This window comes from Ptiloglossa arizonensis, chromosome 4, assembly GCF_051014685.1.
Source record: "Ptiloglossa arizonensis isolate GNS036 chromosome 4, iyPtiAriz1_principal, whole genome shotgun sequence".
Classification (NCBI taxonomy): domain Eukaryota; kingdom Metazoa; phylum Arthropoda; class Insecta; order Hymenoptera; family Colletidae; genus Ptiloglossa; species Ptiloglossa arizonensis.
The window spans coordinates 6,657,623-6,683,523 of record NC_135051.1 but is presented as its reverse complement, the minus strand read 5'-3'; the positions used below and the strand labels follow the sequence as shown (position 1 = coordinate 6,683,523).

The 25,901-nt window shown below is 38.1% G+C and overlaps 2 protein-coding genes across 13 annotated transcripts in view; one reads left to right on the top strand and one right to left on the bottom strand.

Annotated features, from left to right (window-relative positions):
• The window catches only part of Sol1, a 636,201-nt gene that overhangs the window by 67,841 nt on the left and 542,459 nt on the right, over positions 1-25,901 (top strand). The window lies entirely within an intron of this gene.
• Positions 61-24,344, bottom strand: LOC143145348 (uncharacterized). 12 transcript variants are annotated; one of them, XR_012991653.1, is made up of 17 exons: positions 24,117-24,344; positions 23,951-24,042; positions 23,031-23,160; positions 22,724-22,862; positions 21,350-21,534; positions 19,466-20,323; positions 19,157-19,389; positions 18,229-18,447; positions 17,958-18,055; positions 7,495-8,055; positions 5,743-6,029; positions 3,246-5,647; positions 2,984-3,133; positions 1,716-2,068; positions 1,441-1,631; positions 857-1,128; positions 61-662 (listed from the first exon to the last, which is right to left on the bottom strand). XR_012991653.1 is itself a non-coding variant. In XM_076308652.1 (5 exons), exons 4-5 carry the CDS (start codon positions 22,821-22,823, stop codon positions 21,446-21,448), a joined length of 189 nt encoding a protein of 62 aa, XP_076164767.1. In that variant the 5' UTR covers positions 22,824-22,862; positions 23,031-23,160; positions 23,951-24,042; positions 24,117-24,344; the 3' UTR covers positions 21,322-21,445. The 12 variants fall into 10 exon arrangements, 1 of the variants encoding a protein (XP_076164767.1); XR_012991654.1 differs by lacking the exon at positions 22,724-22,862 and having other exon boundaries at positions 3,246-3,447; positions 3,958-5,647; XR_012991660.1 differs by lacking the exon at positions 22,724-22,862 and having other exon boundaries at positions 19,466-19,503; positions 20,134-20,323.

Genomic DNA, 25,901 nt, shown 5'->3' with positions numbered 1-25,901 from the left:
TGTAGATACATAAATATAAAATTAGTCAATGTATATTATTTGCAATACCCTACCCTTTAATGTCCCATGATTTATTTAATAATTATTTTTGACTTGCAAATACAAGTCTGCCCGAGAATTCTTTCAACGTACAAAGCAACTGGATAGCTTTTAATAATATATAATTTTTTTAAATATAATTGTAAATAAGTACAAATTTAAATACAAATTTTATCCAATGGTTTTTCTTAAAGATGCGATTATTGGTATTTCGTGTATACTGGGGCTTATCAGGCAAGCGGAAACAAAAGCCCCAGTTCCGTAAGCAAAGATTCATTGTATTAACTCGAGGGTCATATCTATAAGTATGTAGATTCGTCTAGCTTAAGACAGCTTAGCGCAACTCTATAACGAACTCGACTATATTTAACAGGTACCAAGTGAATCGAAGGGGCAAATGGGTTCGTCGAAGCTCAAGGATACTGCTAAAGCCATTGTTAGGCAATCAGCCTACATCCAAGTTCCAGTTTTCATCAATTTATTCAGTTAACGATTCGATTATTGTTCCTTTTGTTTGGCCGTAGTAAGTTGAACAGTGAATCAAAATATATTCTACGATAATAGTTTATTATCGCAAGATTTGGTGCGCAAGAATCATCCGTATTTGTTTCAATTTTCCAGTCCTGAAACAGTTAAAATATTTACTTATTTCTATTTGGTAATGATTAAGTACAATACATGACAGAAATTGTTTGCAAAGAATCGGTCTATCGCTGTTTCAGTAAATCCTCGTCTCTAGGTAATGCTCAAAGCAGCGACACTATCTAGAGAAAAAGATACAAATGGCGTAACGACTTGTTATCATTAAATTAATTACCTTTTACGTCATTCGGATAATGGACGTCAGGCTGTGCTTCGCTTGGAATTGTTATATTGCGTTTCACTTGTATGACCAGCAGCAGAGTCTGAAGGTAACTGGAAGAGGGGAATACAATAAGACAAATACGTCTCCGTTCTGTAGTGGTCATATATCGATTACTCGAGCACCAGATGCTGTTCCAGAGTTTATTAGTTCTTGATACCATTCGAGTCATTCCGTTAATTAGCTAAATCCCTTAACAAATTCAATCCAATCCTTTCTGTAAAACACTTAAACACAAAGTTCCAAATATATTTCTTCTTCTTATATTTTTATTTAAATATAAAAAAAAAAAAAAAAATGATAAGAACGTGCGTTTAGTGAAAATATTTTACAGTAATCCTCGCTTTCAAACAACAATTATTATCCCGGATGCAAGTAATATAATTACTCCGCTGTTTACAATTATGTGACAGAAGTCGATTTTTGAGACAAAAATCGCTACTTAGCTCACCCCGGTTACAAAGGAATCGGGGTTCCTGATTTTTTGTTACTTGAAAGCGGGGTCGATTATACTTAGAATTCTATTTTCAATTACATACCACGCCGGTGAGTATCAGTTTGAGATCCTTCCGTATAAATACGATCCTTGTTTAAAATAACGGATACTCGTATCTCTTTGTTTATTTATATCGGGCACACGAATCAACATTCCACGCGTACAATATTTAGACTTCAAAGAGTGCTAACAAAGTCTCGACGAGAAACAAAACAACTGGTTTCCCTTTGATGTCTGCAGACATAATAATATTTACTGGGTCGTTGTAAAAGCTCGAGAGTGGTTTGTACTTACTATCGCATGATTATTCATTCTAACCTGAAAGCCTACGCGGAGTAAAGAGACAGAAAAATGTTTAAGAAACGTTCCAGAGTTGCTGCCCTTTTATCCATCGTGTCACGCCACTCCAGCGTAATTGTAAGGAAGATTGTCAGATTCCTTATTCCGTCTGTGATTACCGAATCAAGGATTCTCGCGAGGATCGGCAGGACGGTCTCCTTCGGTTCGAGGAAATCTGAATTTCTCAGCGAATCGCCGTTGGCTGGCTTTTCGGTTCGATCGTTCGTCCATAATGTATTTCTCTCTCTTTCGTCGCAGAAAATCGACTTGTGGCTTATTTGCTGTTTCCTTTCCGTGTTACGCTGCGGTTTTATCGTATATTCGCGTTTCGCCTGAAAAAAAAGGAAAGACTTTTTAGTGGCTCGGTCTTTCGATCAAAGCGATTTCGAAACAACTGGTTTTCGTTTGGAATCAGTTTACTTCGTGGGCGGGAAATTTTTTTCGAATTTTTGTTCGCAACGATGTAAATCACGCGCTATCGGGGCGTCGCATTTATCGCGGCGAAGCTACATTTGGCACCGTAATTTAAATTGTTAGCGAACGACATGAATAACCGAGTGTATGAATATTAAAGCACATATGATCGTGTGCTGGGTAGTTCGGCAATTAATGGCGGGGAATGTCTATGAATCATTATCACAGCGCTGATAAAAAATGCCCTAGTTTTGTTAATGCTGCAAAATGCGCGTGGCTCTGCTCGCTTTCGAATAAATACACATTACAATCAACGAGAAATTCAACTTGGAAAATCGGGCTGTATGGTCGAGCAGGGAACTGTGATTGTTTACGGAATATTATCGTATTTTGATGACGGGTGTTGTTAACAATCGCGAGGTCGGTTTACTCTCGGTGGGAAATTAAATATAAAAATGTTCAACATACTAAATTCATTTTGATCATCGTTTTAAGCGTGACGTGAACATTTTTTTAAATTATGACGATTTAATTCGCAAATTAATGTTTAGTTTCAAAAATATTTGATGCGTTTCGGTTTAACATTTTCATTGCTGAATTAATTAACGGTAGAGGAAGCTCCCGTGTTTCTTTCAAAATTAATTTTGCAATGTATTTCCTACGAATTATTCTAGCAAATATGCGTGAAAATTTAATAAAGAAGTGAAAAATCTTATAGAATTTCCCATTGAAGGCAAAAGGTTAATATTGCTACGTATACTTGAAAGCAGCATTTCAAAGATTAATTAAAAAAAAATTGTCAATTGTAAAATCATTATAATTCAGATGCTCACCATTTGGCATTCGTAAATATTGAACCATGATACATCATGGATTATATAATATTGAGCCACATATTATCAATAATTCAATAATGTTAAGTCCAGTGATGAGGATCTGTGCAGCTTCAAAGATGCAAGTAACTCTTCTTCACGTTCATTATACTGAAAGCAAGTTTTAAGATTATTAACAATTTGAAAATAGTAAAGTTTTTATCATCACCATCAGTAGGATTAAAGACTACTACTTATTTATGTCTCACGTTTTCTTCCTTACTTGTCTTCTCTTTTCTTGTTAACAAAAGGTTCCAGGAGTTTTCCTAGTCATCCTAAATATACAATCGTTGGACAATCCATTTTATATCGTTCCAAAATCAAGCTCTGTACACATGTCCATCCTTTGTTGTTTAAAAATATGTAGCACGCACCTACGTCGCAGAGCTGTCAAACACCTTGGCACCGAAGACTATGAAATTTACCTAAAAGGAAAAAGAGTATTATGAACCGAGGCACTTGCCGCTACTGCGTATGTCTTGTATAACAAATACCACTTGCGTTGCAAGAGAAAAGCATTTACGGATACAAAATACTCTGAATTTATTCATGTATGCAGTGAGCCCGTCTCACCATAAGCAGTACAAAACTGTCTATAAATATTAATGACCGCCTTTTTCGAGATTTTCCATCTACAGTAGCCCCTCGATAAAACGTACATTTCCAGATCTGCGCGGAATGTTTTAAGGAGGGACGATCACGACGTTTTATCGAGGAATCAATTGTATTTGTTTCTAATCGATTCTAATATCAAATGATATCTCGAAATTAGTTCATCACGGGCGCAAGAAAGCTGACGTGTAACTGTGAATTTTTTAAACTAACAATTAACAATAAAGTTATCTACAAAGTGTACGTAATTCAAGTTCGACTGAGATCGATCACTTGCGGTGCTGCAGCGAAGTAATTTGTGTTATTAATAAAAAAATTCGTACGCGTTTTTATAACTCCAAACGCACGATCGTTAATCAAGACGATCGCTTCCATCGTTGTTGCATCACTCGATAAATCATTAGGTCTGTGGGTTCGAACTTGCAACCGACTCGCGACGAAGATGAGCAAACATGCGACAAGGCCGATATAAATTAAGAAACGCGTCGATAGAGACAAGTTCATTAATACAAATACAGGATTTCAATTATCCAATCGACTCGCTTCGTCCTACAGCTATCATCCAAATTTCTTCAACAAATTTAATCAAGACGATTGTACTCTTGATTATTTTTACTCACAGTGCACTCGGATCTACCCAAAATCCTGCCATATTTACCTCCGCAGATTGCATTAATTGCATCGACTGTCCCCGAGAGCTTTCGCATGCTTACCCACTGACGATTTACGTTACCTTTCTAATTTCCGAGAGAGCAGCCGGAAAAACTTTACAGTCATCGGGTACCTCGTTGACTGTTAAGTATATCCATCGGATAACAACCGTGTGCTCCCTCAACAAGAGGTCCAACAACTTTCTTCACCGTAGCCTCGTTAGTTCTAATTAATGAATTTGGTTGTCAAGATAGAATCGATGCTTTTTAAATTACGATCGCGAGGACGCCGCGTCCTGGGACGTTATCTTACCAGCTTTCGACTCGCGCGCGGAGCACAGTGTCGGTGAGTGTTTTTAATCATAACGAATGGGTATCGTTAATTTAACGTAATTATCTGGCGAATTAGTCGGTGGACGTTTCTAAGTTACTCGACGCTGGAGATAATTCCATCGCTACAAGTTACGCGTTAAAACTCTCACCCCATTTATTTAGGCCTGACGGGAGATAGGCTGATACTCGTTCGCGCGATACTTAACCCTTTGGACTCGAGAGGAGATCCTCGCTCGTCACCTAATTCACTGTACTATTTTCGATCCGTGAAAACTTCGCGGTTTCGAATTCAAATTGGAATTTAAATATCACGTTCTCCTAGAGTGTAAACGCGTGTACGCGAAGTATATAAAAATGTTCCGTTACAGATGAATTTTACGACTTAGAGGATTTTCTCGGTTTCTGGTAGCGAAGAAGCTTCGAGTGCAAAGGGTTAAGGAACGAGGACTAATCGACGACTAATCGATTCTAATATCAAATAACATCTCGAAATTAGTTTATCACGGGCGCAAGAAAGCTGACGTGTAACTGTGAATTTTTTAAACTAACAATTAACAATAAAGTTATCTACAAAGAGTACGCAATTCAAGTTCGACTGAGATCGATCACTTGCGGTGCTGCAGCAGAGTAATTTGTGTTATTAATAAAAAAAATTTGTACGCGTTTTTATAACTCGACCAGTACCACGGGATACGTTAAAATGTTACACGTGGCTTCTTATCAATGAAACCTTCGATGGTTGCATTGCTAATTAACCCGAGATGGTTCTCTTGCTAATTTTCAACTAGGCGAATTGGACAGAGTTTGCGTAACGTTTCACAGTGAACTGCTCCAACCGCGGGAAAAATTTCAAATGTCATCATCGTTTCGTTGTGGGACGCGTTTCCTGCTTCGATTTGGTGTTGTTGTTTTCATCCGACCTCGGCAGAAGGAAAAGAAAAAAAAAAGAGAGAGAAAAAATGTTGGCCTAGATTCGCATTGGCGTATTGCGGGCGCTGAGCAAGCAATCCGACGTTGACCGATGATAAGTCTGAAAATTTCAGGACAGCGTTAACGACTGCCGATACTCCTTGGCCACGATATTTCTCTCTCTCTCTCTCTCTCTCTCTCTCTCTCTCTTTTTACCTCTTCTTTCATCTTGAAAATTTTAAGAGCTCGATAATGAGGTGACTTAACCTCGCCCACTGCGATCCTCACCCTGGTTCCGGACCGGGTCAACGCGGATCTTACGAATGCGTTCGAAATCTCTTGTTCTTCCGGGCAACGCGCGGATTGTTCTACTCCCTCTCCAGCGTCTTCAGAGTTGTAAACTAAATAGAGAATTTTGCGAAGAAAAAGACGAACGACTTTAATTCGAATCAATTGGAAATCACGCAGACTATCCTCTTCGTTCTAACACGAGTACCGCTTCTCTGAGAAAATAAGAAACAGAAGGGAGTATTAGTTTTCATTAGTGGGTACTGTCGATAATAGGTGCATTATCTTAATAATGCGTGAAGCTTCTGGGTGCAAGGAATTGCACAATTGTAAACACTATCCCTGAAAGAACACAGCTTCCATGCCAAAACTTTAAACAGTATTTGCTTAGGATGTCGAGGAAGGTATATTACGAGTTTAGAATTTTTATCCTCCCAGTGTACACACACGAGTGAATGATAGAATCTTCGTTCTAACTTGTGTGTAGTATCAGAAATCGCTGGGTCTGCGGAACATCGACTTAGTCGTCGTATATTGTGAGCTAATAAGGAGCTTGTGACAAGATCAAAGAATGCAGGGTAAGCTTTATGCCTCGTGTCTCTCAGTACAGGTCCACCACTGCAGAAGTCGAGGACTCGAGGTTCGTTGCACTTTGAACAAACGCTAGCACTTATTTCTTCGCAAATTAACGAGTGTCTGTTCGTTCTTTGGTGTACACTGCCGTTAGATGGCTAAGTATCGAGGCTTTGGTTCCAACGACTGAACGAAGCAACTAGTTGGCAACGTTCGGTCCTTTGACAGGAAAGGGAAGACGAATGTCAGTTCCGCTAATCGACTGATTTCGACGGTGCATCGTGCAGGCACATCGATAGAGTTGGTAGAGGGATTGAGAGGTGTATTGGCTGGAAGCACTTGGGAATTACTTCGGAACTGATGTAACGGGAGTAACGTCGCGCCGGACCGTCAACTTGTGTACGATCGGTTGAAACTTTGGATTCGGCAACCCTGTCCGTACACATGTTGGAAAGTCTCGAGAGTAATTTGCAGTTCAGCGCACGAGAGCGAATAAAAATTTATACCCCTGAAACGGTGGATAATTCAGCAGGGACTACGTTCTCCTACACGAAGCCCCGTCGCTTTGATCCAATGACACTCGATAACTTCAGTTAGGGACCTAAGGGGATGCATCGCTACAAACTTTGAATCGCGGAGACTCGACGAATTCTAAAAAAAAAGTTCTTACGCGAGCCGATGTACGATAACCTCGATAAAAGGTTATCGTACCGATAACCGCCGATTAACCGATAGATCGCCGCCGATACGAACCAAAAGTTTTTTTCTACATTTTTTTCATTTTATAAACAATTCGCTGCAACGTGTAAGTGGAAATAGCCCGAATACTGACTAGTTTGGCCTCGTTGTTAATAACACGAAAATATCATGGTCGAGAAATTGAAAAGAAAATTGTTAACAAAGACATTTGATAGAAGAGGCTGAACCAATGTTCTTTCAGGGATTTTCTCTAACTTGTTTCACTATACTTGATAGTCCTATCCTTAATTCTATATTGCTCAAATACTTTCCTATCAAAGTTCTTGGAAAGGTACAATTAAGAAACGTCTGAAGGTACAGATTAACATTTAGTGTTACTAGCGTTGATACTCTAATCGTTTGTCTAACCCTTTCGGTGTTTGCATTTAATCTCAATGTTTAATCACGTGTTCATTTCTTCCCCCAGAAACTATGCTTTCACAGATTTTTGCTTCTCAATAGATCTTGCAGATCATAGATACGAGGTGATCCGATGGTATCGCATAATCGTGAAGACGAACAGTGGTACGGAAGTAAAGAAAAAATCGATCTCCATTTTCCATGGCGCATTTGCTTTCTGTCCAACGGAGGCTCATTAGCCATCTACCAAACAACGCGTTGGCTTCCGCTTTTCCGTCTCTCTTTTTACTTCTCTGTTGCTTTCTTCTTTAACCTCTGCTGCATCGGTGTCGAGTATGTTTTATTTTGTAGAAGAGATCAGCATTGTTACGGAAGTGCCTTACGTTTCGTTCTTTCCTTTTACTACTGCTTTGCGTGCTTTTGCACTATTACGACCGATTTTAATTTTTTTTTAAAGATATTATCTTCCCTTTTCATTGTACTTTCTTCGTATTCGATTCCCGACTGGTCTCTGTTAGGTTTCGTTCATAGGTATTTCATTCCTCACCGGTGCGTTCTATTTGAAATTTCCTGCAACGTAAAAGAATCGTGTTACTTAAATCGAATGAAACTTGTTAATTTCTTTTTTAAATTTACGTTTCAAAGGCAAAAAGTCTTGAATAAAATACATCGTATCCTCCTACGGTATTACGGTACATTAATATCTAATACAGTAATGTCTTGCATAATGTTCGAGAATCGGGACGGTCAATTATTAATATACGAAGCACGAGTGGAGAACTTTATCAATAACCGAGGCATTACTTATGGGAGGGATTCCACCGGCCGGTATTAAAATCAATTCTTCTGTATAATAATGTGACTTGCCAGAAATTGTCGGTACGCTTTTCCAATTAGGTCGTATGAATTAATAATTTGTTTAAATTAAAAATCACGTCTTTCATCGAGGAAGCTGTCAAAGTGCGCAATTCATGTAAAATTCATTCCGCGGGTATTGTACCTCGTCAGAAAAGTAAACGGTAACTCCTTTGAAAAGAAGAAATAAAGGCATGCCAGTCACACAGAAAAGTTTTCTTTTTTTTTTTCTTCTTTTTCCCTCTCTCTCTCTCTACACGAAACCTTACATTCTTTTCCCTACTCTCGTTACCGTAATTTGTACGAAATCAGGAATTATTGTGTCAGTTTTATCGCGTAACGCGAGTTACGGGTAACACTGAGCGCACAGATCTTCATTATGAATGTTAACTGGTACGTGAGAGCGCATTCATTACGCGTTTCGCGATGAATTCGCGCATTCTTTTATACGGTCTTCCCGCCGCGACGATACCCGCGAACGAAACTTTGCAAAGTCCTCGTTTCTGGACGAAAAGGAGCGGAAGTTTCACCTGCAGTCACGATTTCGCGGTTTCCTGCTTCCTTCTTCCCGGCCCCACCATCGCCACGTAGTAGCTGAGCCCTTCATTAAAGTTTCTACCACCCGCTTTTGTAGTTTTCAACCAGCGGACAGAAGGAACCCTCCACCCTTCTCCACTGTTCGCCCTGACCGTGATATCCCGCCTAACCATCGACGTAGACGCAATAAAATAAAACAGCCGCCGTACCCACCGAAATAGGTCCTTTAAAGGCTCGCGTCACCTTTGTGGCAGAAATAAATTGAAGAAAATTGTTCCTTGCAAAATTATCGCTCGAATCCGTGAGATTAATAACGTCCAGAGTCCTGGTGGGAAGAAACGTGGTACAATAGTGCCTCGGTTATTGCAAAAATTTGCGTCAGAGATGCGTATATTTTGTGGAAATCATCGTACGCAAGCTTATGCACGATAACTTCGATAAAACGTGTCGAATGCACCGCGTTCTACCTCCATAAAACATGTACTAAGCCACCGATACGAACCAAAAGTTTTTTCTACATATTTTTGATCCTACGAATGATTCGTGCAATGAAATTTGTTTACATTTTTTGACTGGAGAGGTTTCGAATCTTGGTTCTTCGTTGTATTTTTGTGAGAATTATTAACGGAGTTTTTAACAATTTTAGACTTATTTTCATCGGACAAAATACTCGAAGCGATTTATATTATATTTACAAAGGTGCGTGAAGGTAATATAAATATATTAAAAATGAGTATAATTAAAGAATTTGTGTAAGTCGCGGAGTTGCAATACAATTTTCGTTGAAGTGGATATTTCGATATAAAATAATTCAATGTGGATCGAAAAGGGACAGAATGTATTACAGGATGAACGGACCGTGATAAAAAGCGAAAATGACTGAAGTAAAAAAAAAAAGTTTCTCCAAGTACAAGCGCATCAGCAAGGAAACTATGGAACACTCTCTCGATATAATCATCGATCCTGCGCCAGGTTATAGAATATTGAATTTTTATCAGTTTTCAGTGCTCTTAGATACCATGTAAAATGTAAAGCGTGTGACGGAAACGCTGAATTCCTTGAAAGCAAAGTTTGTGGCTTAGGCTTACTAACTTTGTAGTAACATATACAAACTCATAAATGTTTAACTATTAATAAATAAGGATAAGCTTGAAATAAATAAAAGAATCGGTGATATGTATAATAATAAATGTTCTAGACCTTACTATTAATCCTAAAAGGAATTAGACAGCACTTGAATCACAACTGTGACAGACGATAAGAATCCTAGTCTAAAAAAGAGAACAAAATTGCTAAAAGACAAAGTGTATACAGTAATAAGTCGAATAACGTTAAACTGATTTTTATAAAATTTGACGCTAATATTCTTAGTAACATTCTTGTACAAATAATTGATTAAAATTAAATTGACCAAGGATAAGAACGATTTCACTTTTATATTTGTACCTCCGCTGTTATTTCGAATTTCGCTTCAATTCTTTGGGTAGGTTTTCTTAGACAATTTCCAGAAAGTACAAAAACAAATTAAATTTTTTTAAAATCATCAATGCTCCCCACCAATTAGAGGCAATTTCGACAGGTGGCTTTCGCGGCGCACCAATTTCCAACGAAACGTCAACGCAGCCACCGCTTTGTCCTCGCTTTTATCAGCTTAACGTTAGACTTATTCCGCTAATGGATTAAACGTGGTATTTAAGTTGCATTACATTCCGGTGTCCGGAATAATCCCGCCCGACCTTCCGAGTTTATCCTCCGGCTGAACTCGCAGAAAGTTTACCGTCCTGGCGGAAACGATCCGCTGTTAATGTGAATAGTAAATGATTTTGATCCTTACTGTTCTATTATTGTACCAGTGTCCTGCAATATGCGAGACCCACATTCAGGAATTTTAGCACCGAAACACGGTAAAATAAATTTCTACAAACGTATGTCCTGTTTGACCTTGTTTTTCAGTTTCGATGAAATTTGTGCCCTAGTGACCCGTATCTGCTCATCCTCTCGAGATGAGTACTTAAAAACTAACTACTTTGCCTAGTTACAATAGACGATACTTCGTACGCGTTCTGTTAAATGTGTATATACAGCTACGTGAGAATTTGGTAACGCTACAAGCCCCATTCGACTGGTATTAAATGTACCATGGTAACGTTTGAGGTGAAATATTTTGAAAATTCGCATATTTGTAATCACCGGAGAGTTTGTTGGCGAACCGATGGAACACGCCGGCCGATAGAATCGCACAGGAAGTATTTTTCGGTTCGCTTAATTTATCGAGCAGATTTAATTCAAAATCTGCTGAGCCGTAAAAAAGAATCTGCTTCCCAGCGCTACTGGAAGAACTGTTCAGTGGGCAGCCGGGTCGAAGCGAAATAATACGTTTAATTGGAATTCTACTTAACTTCTTTTTACTTTAGGTATTCGTTGTACGGTGTGTGCGCTTACCAGCGCAGAAGAATTATTTTCTTGTCACAGAAACAATCGTTTAAAAACAGACCGACCTCGCGCTGGTGTTCCTGTTCCATATGAAACAATAGGAACACAAGCATTCTGTTTGCTTATTGTTATACGTTATACCTTTGTGCGTTCGACGATTTTCACCCAAGAACGAATTTTATTATTTGTTATTGATGAAACACGTGCAGTGTGGTTCTGCAGAGAGGGATGTAAAATTTACACGAATTTTATGAATCCGAATATTGAGATAAAAATTCTACGAAAAAAGAAGAAAGAAAGAAATCCTAGCCTCTTTGCCTCGAGAGAGTAATTTTACAAAAATGTGGAACAAAATTTGAATTTTTTGAAATCAAAAAGGTGCTATTTCGCTTTAAGAAGAACGGTGAAAATGCCGAGTAATTTTCGTTCGGTCCTGAGTCTTTCGTTCTCTCCGTTTTAAAATGTACACCTCTTTAGTGTTTCCTGCGTTGGAATATTGAAAATATTTGTCCTCTTTGTTTGCCAACCTCTGGAATAAATGTACCTGAAATTCGTTCCACGAACGAAATACCGTTTAAAAAGCCGGATCCACAATGCTACGAGGGAATAAAAATTGAAATGTGAATTGCAACGTCCCGTGTAAAATGACAGCGAAATTGAGTCACACTCGAACCGAGGTAGTCATACATATTGCATTCGTTGGTGGATATTGCATTACGGGGAAACTGACTCGGAACCGTACTTTGCCAGCCATTGTATACGAATACAGCTTATTCCGTAACTCTTGTAAATTAATAATTATTACCGCGCGTAAAGGGGCGAATGGTTCGAAACCAATTTTGTGTACGTCGTTGGGTTTACATACTCTTGAGAATAGCGCGAATTGCCCGGCTCATTGGATTCTATCTCCCAACCGTCTACCCTTCTAAGCAATGCATGAGTCTACCATGCTGGTTGGAATATCTCCTCGTCGATATTTTAAACCCTATCACGTAACGCTATTCTGCGAGCCGTCTCGTCTCCGGTGTTGAATTCTTTTTTGAAATCGTGAGATCGATATTCACAGAGGATCAACGAAGCATTCGAACTTTAACGTTCGGTCGAGAGACGTTTTAAGTAATCATTACTCGTTGCAGGGTAAGATTACATCGAAGAGAGCGTAATTCGTTTCGCGCCTCGGGCCTAACGGTGTGTTTGCACATAGAAAGAAACTTTGCAACGAAGAGAGAAAATTAAGGAAACGCAGAGCGTTTCTACAACAAGGGGTCAAACTTTAGAAGCCTATTCTATTCACTGCGTATTTAAATGTAAATGAAAGTACATCTTTACGGAGAATCGTTCGGTTCGTTGGTGTTCGTTACATTTGTTGCATTCTTGTATCGTATACTGAACATTTTTCATCCGCGAGTAAATGAAACGTAACAAAATGAATTCTAGTAGAGACTTTTCTCCTTATCGTGGCTACCTAAATAATCGATTATTTAAATCTGTCAAGTTTCGTTAGAAGCGAAAAGGAACCGTGGAAGAAAACGATGACGAATAAAGCTATAGAGATAACACTCGCATAATTTCATTAGCCTCGGATGAAGTTGTCCCGAGTGCCATCGGACTATTTCGAATCTTGTTACGACATGCCTGAGCAGTATTATTGTTCTGGGTTACGATGATCACGTCTAGTGTAGAATTTACTCTACAATTTCAGTCAGGTCGCAAACCTCCGACTAATTGCAAATTATTTCGCTGTTACTCATCACCACTGGATCGGTTCGAACGTTCTATCGTCTTGAAGTTGGTAGTACGTGCTTGCCGGAAACAATTCATTCATTCTGCAACATATCGAAAAGTCTGCATTATTAACGGTTGGTGAATCGGATCCTAGACATTTACATATATAATTTTATCGTTCTTTGTATTAGTTTACCTACTCCGATTTTTAAAATGATAAAAACTTTACAAACTGGAGTAAATCAAACTGAATTTAATTAGAAAGATAACTAGTATTTTTAAATCCGACCATTTCAATATTTACATAAATTTCAATAAGTAATTACACGCATCGTATACGTAAATTTGATACATAGATCGTGGAATAAACTATTGGGTTGTTCGGAAAGATATTTTGTTTTTTTTTTTTTGGTGAAAACAAAACACGATTTTTTTAAAGCGTATAAACATTTTACTAAATTATACATTCTCCACTTTGGAAAACGAAATGTCTTTCCGAACGATCCAATACTTTACACGATATTCCCATCAAGAAGCTTACCAACTCGAGAACAATGTTTTCAAACAAATGTAGCCGTTCTCTGCCGAACGAATTTATTTGAGAAGTAATTACCTAACATTTCCTTCAAAAGAACTCGTTTTACTCTCGCTACATTTTTATCGAACAGCTGTTAGACTTCTCAGATCTGAACCGGATAAAAGAAGTAGCATTAATGTACAGCGTTTCGCGGTCGTCCACTAACGACTTTTGCGCAAGTAGCTCGTGTGTAAATTGACATTTCGCGTGGCACTTTTTCAACACCGAACCGTGCGCGCGAACGTACGTCACGGGGCGTGAGGATCGATCGGGAAATTTGAATGTCCACCGGGTACGAAACGAAACACGCGAATGAATCTTTCCATGGGGAATCTTTCCATGGAGAATCTTTCCATAAAAAATCTTTCACATGGATATGGACGAAACTGAACGAGATTGATAACTCGTCCAGTGGTACACGGGGACGAGAACCGAACACCGTAGGCGAACGCGGTTTAATTATCGGAGAAACAAGGGCCATGATCATTGGAACTACTTGGCGTGCGGGAAAGCACGTTCGCGCAGAGTCATGGAGATGGTTGGTCACGTGCATCGTACGAACAACCAGGTTTACGAATTACCGGAAACGACGACGTCGATGACGATGTGGCCGTGGCAACGAGCAACGCGCGGCGCGATCTTGACGCATGATTGATCACAGCTAAGCCCGTTACGCGATTAATGTGAAATAATTCCGTGGGGCTAACCAGAATTAATGGGGGGAGCTGTCCATATGAAAATGGCAGTGATTCCCGCGAATAGAAGCTACGCTGATAATATCGTGGTCCCGCACTGTTGGCCATATTCGATGCGACATTGTGGCATTGTGCCCCGAAACGGGGATAATTTCATCACATTTGTCCGTTACGTTGGCGAACGAGGTCCGCACAAAGGTGATAACGAGTCGTTTGTAATCCCGCTAATTTCTTACCGTTTGTCGGCTACCTCCCTTTATCGGGGTTTAATGGAACTCGGTTCGAACTTCGAACAATGAAATGGTAATTAGTTGGCGGCGATTGCTGTTTAAAGTTTGCAACCTGGTCGGTACACGCGGGATAAATTGACCGGTTCGTTGTTTTCGAAATTTTGGTATCGAGAGCGGCTCGAAGATTTGCGAGAAGGTAGATTTGGAAAGGTTGAGGTGAAACTCGTCTGGTTCGTGGAACTCTCGAAAGCTAGAGAGTACGCGTATTGAGAAATTTTATTCGGCTGTTCGGAAAGTCGTTTTGTTTTCCAAAATGGAGAATATGTAATTTAGTAAAATCTTTGTACACTCTAAGAAAATCGTGTTTTCACAAAAAAAGAAAAAAGCGAAACGATTTTCCGAACAACCCAATAGAATAAATGTGAGAAAATGTTTAAAGGGATCGTATTTTTTTATCCAGTAACTTTGTTGTCTTTCTTAGGGGGCTTGCCCGATCCAGAGAGTGGAAATTTCAATTGAAATTTGCCGATTAAAATTGAAAAATGTGTTCCAAGCAGTAATAATTGTTCGTTCTCGATTTCTATAGTGTCGAAGGGGATAAAAAGGAAATTGTTCGTTAATATGACTCTCGATCGTCTCGTTCATTAGAGGAAGATATTTACTTCTTTTTTTCTCCACCATCGATGCGAGGAATCCAACTTATGGACTATCGCAACCCTTCGCCTCGAATGTATTGGGTTGTTCGGAAAGTCGTTCCGTTTTCCAAAATGGAGAATATGTAATTTAGTAAAACGTTTGTACACTCTAAGAAAATCGTGTTTTGTTTTCACCAAAAGAAACGAAATTACTTTCCGAACAACCTAATAGTTTAGAGGAGATTCAAAGTTTTTAACACCAGTTACTATTAGTGGCTATTACTATTTTTTTTTTTTTAAATATTAATCGTTGATTTAAATTACATTCTAAGCTACTTATGGTACTTGCGCGCACTCGTCCATGCTTGTAGATACAAATTTTAACGCCACGTTATACCAATCCACACGATTTAGACTAACACGCCATATTCGCGATCGATTGAATCCGTTTAAATCCCTTTGGTTTAATTTCGCTATACCCGTACGCACAAACGTGTACGTGTATGCATTACACTAACAGTTACTCGTTAATCCTCATTGAGGATTAGCCTGAAAACATTATGAATTTTGGTATACGTCAGTTTCTTCCATGTTCACCGTTAACAATGTCAATTTATTTTCTGCGATGGATGGTAATAATATTGGGTCGTTCGTAAAGTCATTTCGTTTACCAAAATGGAGAATATATAATTGAATGAAATGTTTATACACTCTAAAAAAATCGTGTTTCATTATCACCAAAAAAAAAAAAAAAAAAAAAACTAAATGACTTTCCGAACAACCTAATATCTTCTACCTAGAACCGTAAATAAAGCAAACACAACTTTCCTGATACTTTTACCCACGCATAATAAAGATGTTTAATTACGATGAAAATTATACGCAAAGAACAGTTACGGTTCGATCTGGTTGATCACCGCACGGAACCCCGTTCAGTTCACTTTTACGTGTTCCCATGGAAGTGTTTCTACGCCACGCGCACTCTATTGAATGGGATCGACGTACAAACAACCTCTACGATTCAATTAGAGTTCATGCGATCGGTGGCCCCGCTAGAGATAATGAGAACGAGGATAGTCGTGGCCTTTTACGTGGATTTCATGCATTTGTACATACACGTGCACCGAGCGAATCGGCTCGGATAGCGGAAGTATAACGTTACAATTTGCCGGGATGAGAAGAAGAGGCCATTCCACGGTACGGATTTCTGCCCTCTCATCCGACTCGACGACGAATCGCGGAACATAGGTCCTAAAATGTCCTCGACGACAGAGCTACCAATCGAAAGGGGGGAAAAAAAAAGGCAGACATAGGGCTGCATAGTACCGCTATTTCGGACAATTACGCCCGCGCCCATTCATCATTCACCAAGGACAGAAGTTCCGGAACCATCGATAAATCGTGGACGGTTAAACGCATCGCAGATTCGCGCGTGTTTATTTAATTTCGATTCTCTGAACCACCGTATCGATACGACAGTGGTAATTTTTATAGATTTCCTTTTCAACTGCAAAGATGAGATATTTATTTTTTTACCGAATATCGTCAATGTACTTATAGATTTTCTTTTCAACTGCAAAGATGAGATATTTATTTTTTTACCAAATATCGTCAATGTACTGATAGATTTCCTTTTCAACTGCAAAAATGAAATATTCATTTTTTTTTTACTGAATATCGTTTAATGTACTATAGTTTTGTAATTAAAAAAATTTTAAGAAGTTGCAGTTAGTGGAATGAGATTCTTTCCGAATTTGAATAGTTACTGTTTTTTGTACAATATCGTTATCTTCGGTGACATTAACGGAAGTTGAAAGATTAGATGCGAGTCGGAGGGTAACGAATACATTTTACTAAAATAGTTTTCAAACTTTTGCTCAATGAGACGGTAATAGCAATTGTATTTACAGTGTGCGTCGGTGTCACGGTATTTCGAAACAAACGTAATCATTTAACGTCTTTCCCGATTCAAAGCCATATCTTCCAGTGTTTCCTTAATAATTACACTTCATGAAATTATTTCCTTCTCCCGTCACTTTTCACCATTGAACGCGAGAGAATTTCCACTTGCTGTTACTACTGCACCAGACACATTTTTCCATTAATTAAGTCAATATTAACGAGTTCCAGACTGTCCTCCAGTCACTTTACTCCCGAGTTCTTTGCTTTTTCTCAATTCTCCCAGTGTTCTCACTTCCATCGTATGTATATATATATATATATATATACAGGATGTGATGAAAAATGGGTTACAAACTTTTTGGATGCATAAAACGCGGTAAGAAAGTAACGAGGCTAAATTAAAGCAGAAATAATCAACGCAGGCCCGGCAAGAGGTCACAAAGAACGTGTTGAAGTGTGATTCGCTCACGAACCATGTCATCAGTAATCACCATTTGGGATTAAGTGAGAAATAATAAGAGGACATTATGCCATCGGTAGAGGCTGGTGGTACAGCATGAAACGAGTTTTTTTATTTAACCCTTGGACTCGTAAATTTTTGAAGTTAATATATACATTGCTCATACCCTCCACTTTATCTTATAGGGGTTATACTCCCTTCTGTATCGTTCAATAGAAACCACAAGTGAAGAAAGTTTGTTCAAGACATACTGTATATAAAGATACTGTTTAGTATTAACAAATATTGCAAATTAAAAATTAAAAAACAGTACTACATAGTAAAACTAATATGTCTTGCAAATTTTTTTCATATGTTTAAAGTTTTTCATACCAAGTATTTATATATATATATACATATGTATGTATATACACATAAACTTACGATTAATCTGCCAGGCTAGGGCCATACATCAATGCAGTAGTGCAATAATCCTTTTTCTAGTACCAGATGCACGAACACTTCTTCCTCTGCTTCCTTTCCTACGGAACACCGATGCAATATTAATTTATAACACTGGTAGTATGGAACACCGATATAATATTAATTTATAACACTAATAGATCAATTTCACACAACAAATACTTCCAATCGGAACTCTGCTCAGCTCAACGGTTGAAGCTAAGCTAAACACGATAAATGTTCCGATACATACCTGAGGTGAGCTAATAGGCCTGAAAGGTGTCCCTTTTCGAAGTCGAAAGCCACTGATAATGAAAGCCGAGGGAAACTTGGGAAAAACATATACCTGCTGTTGCGGTTTCAAGAAAGGTTACGTCGCACGTTGCGGACAACATTCACTTTAAATGTTCATAACTTTGTCAATTTTGCGAATCCAGTAATATCCTTTGGCAGAAAATCGAAGACATATACCCTGTAAAAAGAAAACAAAAGGAAAATCAGTTTTTAAAAGTACTATACTACAATACACCTTTGATGCAATAGTTAAATCTCGTTATAAATGATTTTGTAATATTTTCAAAAAGAAAAGAAAAGAAACAATAGAAAATTAAGTATATTATTGGCAATCAGAAAGCCTCTACATATACATATGCAAGACCAATTTATTGCAAAAATTAAACTCTCAAAGCAAGTGATACTTCAATGAAGGTTTTAAAAATATATATGAAAATCTGAAAATTCTTCTTTTCATCCGTATATTAGAATAAATATTGGATAATCGTTATTTTAAATCTTATATATACATACTGTCAATGTATGTGCATAAAAATGAAACCAGCATTAAAGTGAATAGACAATCTATAAGATTTACAGCATCGACTATACAATATTTACACGTCACAACAATGCTTGTGAGTTATGCTTAGCCATATTCTCTTCGTATTATACAGTTAACGCTAAAGCAAAAGTTTTCGCGAAAAGCTGAGGATATTGTTAATCGAATTCTAGAATATTTAAATCTTAATCAACTTCATTGTTCACGTAATTCAATTTTTTTTATTCTTTAGAATTTATTTTCTTCAATGTTACTTGGTAATTTGAATTTATGGATTATTCATTACGAACATCGTGTTTAAACAATTTCCCGTCAATTATTCAAGTCGACATATCGAGTTAATTACCTCGGTTGGCTCGACGAAAAACCATCAACAATCTCAATGTACTGAATCGCTTATCTGTATTAGATACTTATTACACATTTGTGCTCGAAGGGTTTGCATCCCTTTGCTGGAAATATTCTGAATACTTTCCTCCTGTATTCCTCTTTTCATCATCTACCCTGTCACAGAGTTTTTCAAGCTGTCCCGACTGTTTCTTGAAGGAAGAACGCCGCAGATGCACGACGTCTGACCTACTACAGTCGCAACAAAATCAATTGGTCGCTCAAGGCCACTGAGAAATTATCCCCATTCTACACTTTGACTACATACCCGCTTTCTCTCTCTCTCTCTCTCGTCTTCGCTCAAACCTGCAAGCACGTGCTTTATTGTTCAAAGGGAGTAGCAACCTAGCACGACGTAAAAGGATTCGTTAGCCGTGATTTAATGTAGGTCTACATTCATTCAAATAACTCAATATTTGAATATCTTACAAATTTTCGAATTCTGAGAATAAACTCTAATTTTGAAATGGAGATGCAATATTCTTAGTAAACACATTACTTTTTCTTTGCCAAAATATTCTATAATACCTCAAATGAAACTAAAGTTTAAAAAGTAACTTTCATAGTCCACATCGCACTATTGGAATAATGCAAACTTTTAGGTACAAATTCAAGATACTGTAGCCTGACGAGGTTTTACATATTGCTTGTGAATAGATGAAACAAATGATTTAGGTTTTGAGAATTGAAAAATTTGACAAGCAGTTCTTAGCCCTAGTATAGGAGTCGAGGAAATGGCCTTGAGCGACCGGCTGATTTTATCCCAACTGTATCTCTCATGGTAACTGAGAAAGCACGGGAACTCGCCCCGAATGTTTTCAGGATCAATCCGTACGACTTGAGGAACACCCCACATCCGACCGTTTCCCGTGTCTTTCTTCGGGTTCCTTTCAGACCGATACTTTCGAACTTTTGGTAGGAGATGTATAATATTACTTCCGTGGGCGAGTTTTGCAGATCTTCTCGTATTGACGTATTCTTCTTTCATCAACTCGACGACACGGCGAAATGTCTACACAATTTTTCATCTTCTTTTTTATTCGGTTTCGTTCAATTCTGACTGGTCACATTTCACGAAACGAACGGTTTTCTCGAATAAAACAGCAGCCGAATATTTTTTTACACTCTGTCAAAAATAAAACATTTTTTTTTTAGTGTGTATCGTATTAATTTTTCATCGATGCTGAAAGCTAACACTTTTGTGTACCTTTTTTTAAATCTGCTGGGTGTATTTCACGGAATTCGCAAAATATTTGTACGATATTTTAACAGAGAAGAATGAAACGAATAAACAAATCATTCCAAGTAACAAGGGAATATTAATTGCGACGAAAGAAAGAGGTTAAAAGATGTACAAGGAACAATATAATTTTTAGATTCGATTAAATAAAATCAAATGTTCATAATATCAAGAGAAGTTACGATCGTTTTTAATACGTAACATTTAAAAACAGACAGATTAAAATAGTTACATAAATACTACAATTTTGGTGTTATAGATTCATCTAATTTAAATTGGGGGACAAATTAAGTAAGATTAAAGTGTTTAAGGATAACTAAATGTTTGTCCAGAAAAATATTCTTTCATCGACAATTTTTGTAATAAATTTGTATACCTTTGGTTCACATTTTTGTCGAAAACGATTATTCGTTGAACAATGCAGGCTTTCAGTACAGATTAATAGTAAAAATAATAGTATATGAGTTCTGCGCAGCTTGGATATGTCATCGTGTGTGTATTCACATCTGCACGCACAATTTGCATTATCGTCGAATATCGAGTGCCTCCATGAAGTACGAATCGATTACACGGAAAACGCCGGACAAGTATTGGCGTAGGTCGTTAAATATTTGCGCTTTGTTATGTTTCACTCAGGGCTCGGTGAAATTGCGCAAACAAATCAGCGAATGAACGCGACGTGTTTGTGAAACAATGAATGATTTTCGTCGATAAGTTTCGAGTCGTGTAACGCAATGTTAGCGCTGAAAGGATTGCTCTCGATGAATGTCACATTTTGTGTGAAAACCGTCGACTTGTTTAAAGTCAGCACGAGACGCATAATAGCTTATAAAATAATTGCGTTTCAAACACTTTGCTTCCACAAGTAGAAATGATCTTTCCATTCAATTATTATTAATTAATTATTATTACCATCACTTAGGAGCAATCGTTCAATTGAGTGCGAATAACAGCAATGCTTGCATTGGTAACTGCATAATGCGTTTTCTTCATTGCTGACTGCATAATCTATGTAACTCGATTGTTCTTTTTTATGTATCCGATGTGGACCCACATTGACAAAGGTCGAAACGTCGTAGAAACAATCTTTAAATCTTCTGGAAATTAAAAAAAAAATAATGTTGAATGTGAATAAAAAAAATTATGTTTACAAGACAATATTAATGACATTTAAAAGTACCCCTACACGATCAATATTATTGTGCAGTATCGAATATTGGCAACAATATTGACAACTTAGAAATAATATTGAGGTCTGATTCAATATATTGAAAAAATTCAAACGTGTTTAATACCACTGAAGCTCTGCCAATATATGTAGTCAGTATTGTCTATATATGTATACCGTATAAGAAAAAAGAATACAAAATACTATTAATATTGAACCGTCTGAGCAACCATTTGACAATATTATTGCCTCAATACTATTGATAGTGCATATGTGCCTAAACACAGAAACCACCAAAGTGGTGGAATTACTCTATTACTAACAATGTTAGGACTTGTTAGAATTACTCTCTTACTAACAATGTTACTTTGTTTGCCCATAATTTTTGGTAACAAGATACGATTACCAAGTGATCATAACGCTGGAGGGACTGAATGATTATTGCACGAGAAATGCAGAGTATCAGAAATAGCCACAGCAGCACTGAACTCTTAACGTGTAGTCCAAACCTTGCTCTTAACGAATACATACCTACTGTACACCTACTGTTCTGCTATTAAGAAACCGCATTTGACAATAACTTGTGCCCCACTTTAAAAAATAATAATAATAATACATTCCGTGGCACCATTTCCTCTTACTGAAGTCTGAAAAGTAATTCCTCTGTCTCGTGCGACATACTATAAAACCACGTTGAAGCGTTGACCTTCCGCAAACGTGCACCTATCAGTTGTCATGCATTTTACCGATGCATGTACATTTATTCCACGACTGTATGAGAAAGCAATCTCGCACGATCGTTCTTCCCCGCGTAGATCCACCGTGGACTGAAAGTTCTCCGTACGATTCACGCGTGTATGCGTCTTCGACTACCACAATGGTTATCATCGTTCTTACTTTACCTTATGATTTAGTGTCGCACCAGAGTTTACGATTACTTCAGTGTCCCAGAGTACGGCCGAGCCGCTGGAAAACGGAATACGTTTTCCACGGACATAATTTTCTGTTTTTACTCCTATGACATATCGCCGTGCTTTGTAAATTTTGCGATCTATCAAGCTTTTTGCGCACGGTTCACACCGTTACGTCGGTCGACTTTGACAAATATACAGTATTACCGGGTGCATTCATTGGTGCTTTTGTGACGTGGGTTATTCTTTCGTTAAATTTTCTAGACACCGTGTTTTCGTATTGAAGAGAATTTGAGGCGGTGAACATGGGAGACAATATGAGCTTCAACGACGATCACGTTGACTTCTGAAACTTTTATGTTAACGCATTACTGGCCGACGCCACCGTTGCTCGACTCGTACCGGTAGCCGACAAAATTGTATTGGACTGAAGCATCAATACGGTATGTTCTTCGAAAACTTTTCTTAGAGAATCGTGCCACGCATTCTTATCAAATTTAACGTGCATACTTACGGCGAATGAAGATATCCGTAACTTTCTCTTTCAAGGAAGAAATAATACACGCTGCAGTGAAGTATGAATTTATAGCTGCGGACTTGTATCCATCTGCATCGCACGAGAAACAGGAAACGAATTTGACAAACTGAAAGAAATTTGTGACCGGATAACCATAGATTATTTCAAGTACACGACGTGAAATGTTCGAGCTTTTGGGTACGACGAGTTTCTAACTGAAATTGAATTTCGCTAGAAAACCGACTTGTCGGAAAGGATAAGTTTGATTAGAGACGATACGTTGACAAAATATCGGAATTTCATTTGGTTGTGGTACGTGTAGGTGACGTTACGTTGTATGGGTGGCACTGGTAAAGTTTTAAATCCAGAGGATTTCGGAAAAATCAATGGTTTGAAATCACTGTCAGAGAAATTGGATTTGAAAGTTAATGAAATGTAAGACTTCCTGCGCTTCTGAACACGGTATAATAAACAAAATTTCGTTCTTTTCAAAAACATTTGTTTTTAAAGAAACGAAATTTCACGAGACGTGAGCGAACGAGTTACACACTGTTACAACATGTGTTCCATGTACTAAGAGAAAATTCACGGTACGAAGAATCCATAAATATTAAAATGATGTGCACGGAATTGCAAAGTTAATGCTGTACAAAGTTTCCTCCTCCAGAAAGTTTCACGGTTACTTAAAATTCTAATTGTTTACCCCCTAAATGCAAGAGTTGAAGTGAAACAAGGATTGAATAAAGAAGAAGAAAATTCAGATGTACACGGGACTACAAAATACGCGTTAAAAAATCCAAATAGTGTACTTTCTTGAAATAATTTCGTACTAAACTTAAAAACTATCGGCTATACGGTATATTAGCTATACAGTAGCTGTACATTATATTACAAAATTGATATAACTTTTAGTTTACCAAAGAGTTACTCGCATACGAAGAACCGAGAGAATAACTGCACGTATCGCCTCGGGAAAAAAAACGTCCTCTATCGCCGGACAAAGTTTAGGCTGGAAGAAAAAAATGACAAACATTACCAATTGAAAGAAGAACATTGCCGCAGAGGAAAGAAAAACACACTCACCGTTGGAAGTGAAATTTCAATAACCGCTGATACGTCGGAACACACTGATAACTGGTAACATCGTAACGTCGGACGGTGTCTCGAGATTCAAAGGGAAAGTATAGAAAGAAAAAAAACAAGACAGATTGTTCTTCCGGTGTTTTTTCCGTTTGAGAACGAGCGCTTTCAGTCAGGTGGCGATACGTTACCGATTGTATCCTGTGGCACAGAAAGTCCCGCGGCGCGAAGTAAAAAGAGTACTCGTTAGTTCCGTCCTTTTACCCTCCTTCCCCAACCCTCCTGACTGGCAACCCCTTCAGACTATTTCCCGTTTGTGTGTCCAGTGTTGCGAGGCTGGTACTCCCGTGCACGTAGCTGTGACTGCTGTTCCGTGACGCTTCACCTTCTGAATTTCTTGTTCGGATACTGCTGTAATCCCGCCCGCCCGTTTGAACGTGCTCATTCCACGAAAACTGCCAGACGTTCCCGTTGATAGCTGCGGACCGTTCACGCGGAAAGGACGAAGTTTAATGCTTCTCGCGCAGCACGATGCCGCGTGTAGATTATTTGCAGAGTGATTTACTTGAGTCCGAAATCACCGGTGCTCACGGAGAGGTAAATTTCGCGCGGTAGCGGCTTTCCCCGGTGGCTCATCGTTCTTCGCGCAAATACAGTAACGTCACGATTATTGATCAAATTCGTTGCTCCGGTTCGCGATCGGAATCCGTTCCCGCCATTGTTTGCCAATATATAAAAATACACATCGACGAAAACAAAACCCATTGTATTCCATTCGTTGGTTGGTCCACTTTGAAACCACGAGTTCGAGCAATTCAGAAAAAATTCTCTATCCGTTCTTCGAATATTGATCGTAAACTTTCAGTTTCTTACGTTACGGAATTCAATCCTTTATGTGTTTCATAATTGAGCACATAGCGCATTGACTACAATGGCGGGTACGATGAATTGTAATAATTTTAATTGTGCTCAAATTGTGCCAATTTAACGATTATTTGATATATTGAACACTCGTTGTTTATACTTAATTCTGAGCAGTTGCTGGTAAATATTATACGTACGTGTCCTGAAATCAAATTGGTGCGGTAAGATTAGATGTTCTCCCCGATTATTTTTTTCATTTTGGCTAGGATTACTTTCTCTAATAGTTTCGACATTATGGGAAGTAATAAGAAATACTTAATCCTTGATATAACATTGAATATTATAGTAAACATTCTTACCATTTTAAGCGGGAGTTCTTTAAAGATTTTTTTGTCGATTAGCTCAACATCAGAAGTCTTTGTTTCGGATGTCTGCGATAAGTTTTTTTGACTTTTTTCCCCGCGGTTCCTGTGATGTGCTCGGTGTGGTCAGTTTCGGTCATGGTGAGCAGAATTTCACTTGAAATAGTTGTAGAGGTGTTCGTGCTATTGAATTTAAATGTATTTTGTAGATGTTCAGTAAAAAGAACGGCTTTTTTAAGAGTACTCTTTGCCCAAGTAGAGTCAGTCTTCTTTATTTCTGGTAGAGAGATGGCTAGCCTTTTCAATCTTTTAGTAGCTTTCCAAAATGAATAATTCGTGTCTTCGTTAAGTGAAAGGTTAGAGATATAAGTGTGAAATTCTTTATTACAGTAGTTTTGCATTAGTTGCTATGCTTCCTTAGTAATTGCATTTAATCCCCTTTTAGTAAGCTGTGTTTTTCGTTATATTGAGTTTCTAATGATTGACCTTGTTGGATGGATTAGACTTGTTGTCATAACAAAGTCTGATGGTATGTCTTCACAGTTGAAGTTTCTAAGCTTGA

Bases quoted from the DNA above. Each gene is read 5' to 3' on its own strand.
- LOC143145348 (XM_076308652.1), bottom strand. From the start codon at position 22,823: ATGTTCACCGCCTCAAATTCTCTTCAATACGAAAACACGGTGTCTAGA. The intron at 21,535-22,723 runs GTAATACTGTAT...TTTAATTTCCAG, and splicing joins AGCACCAATGAATGCACCCG to AAGATTTAAAGATTGTTTCT.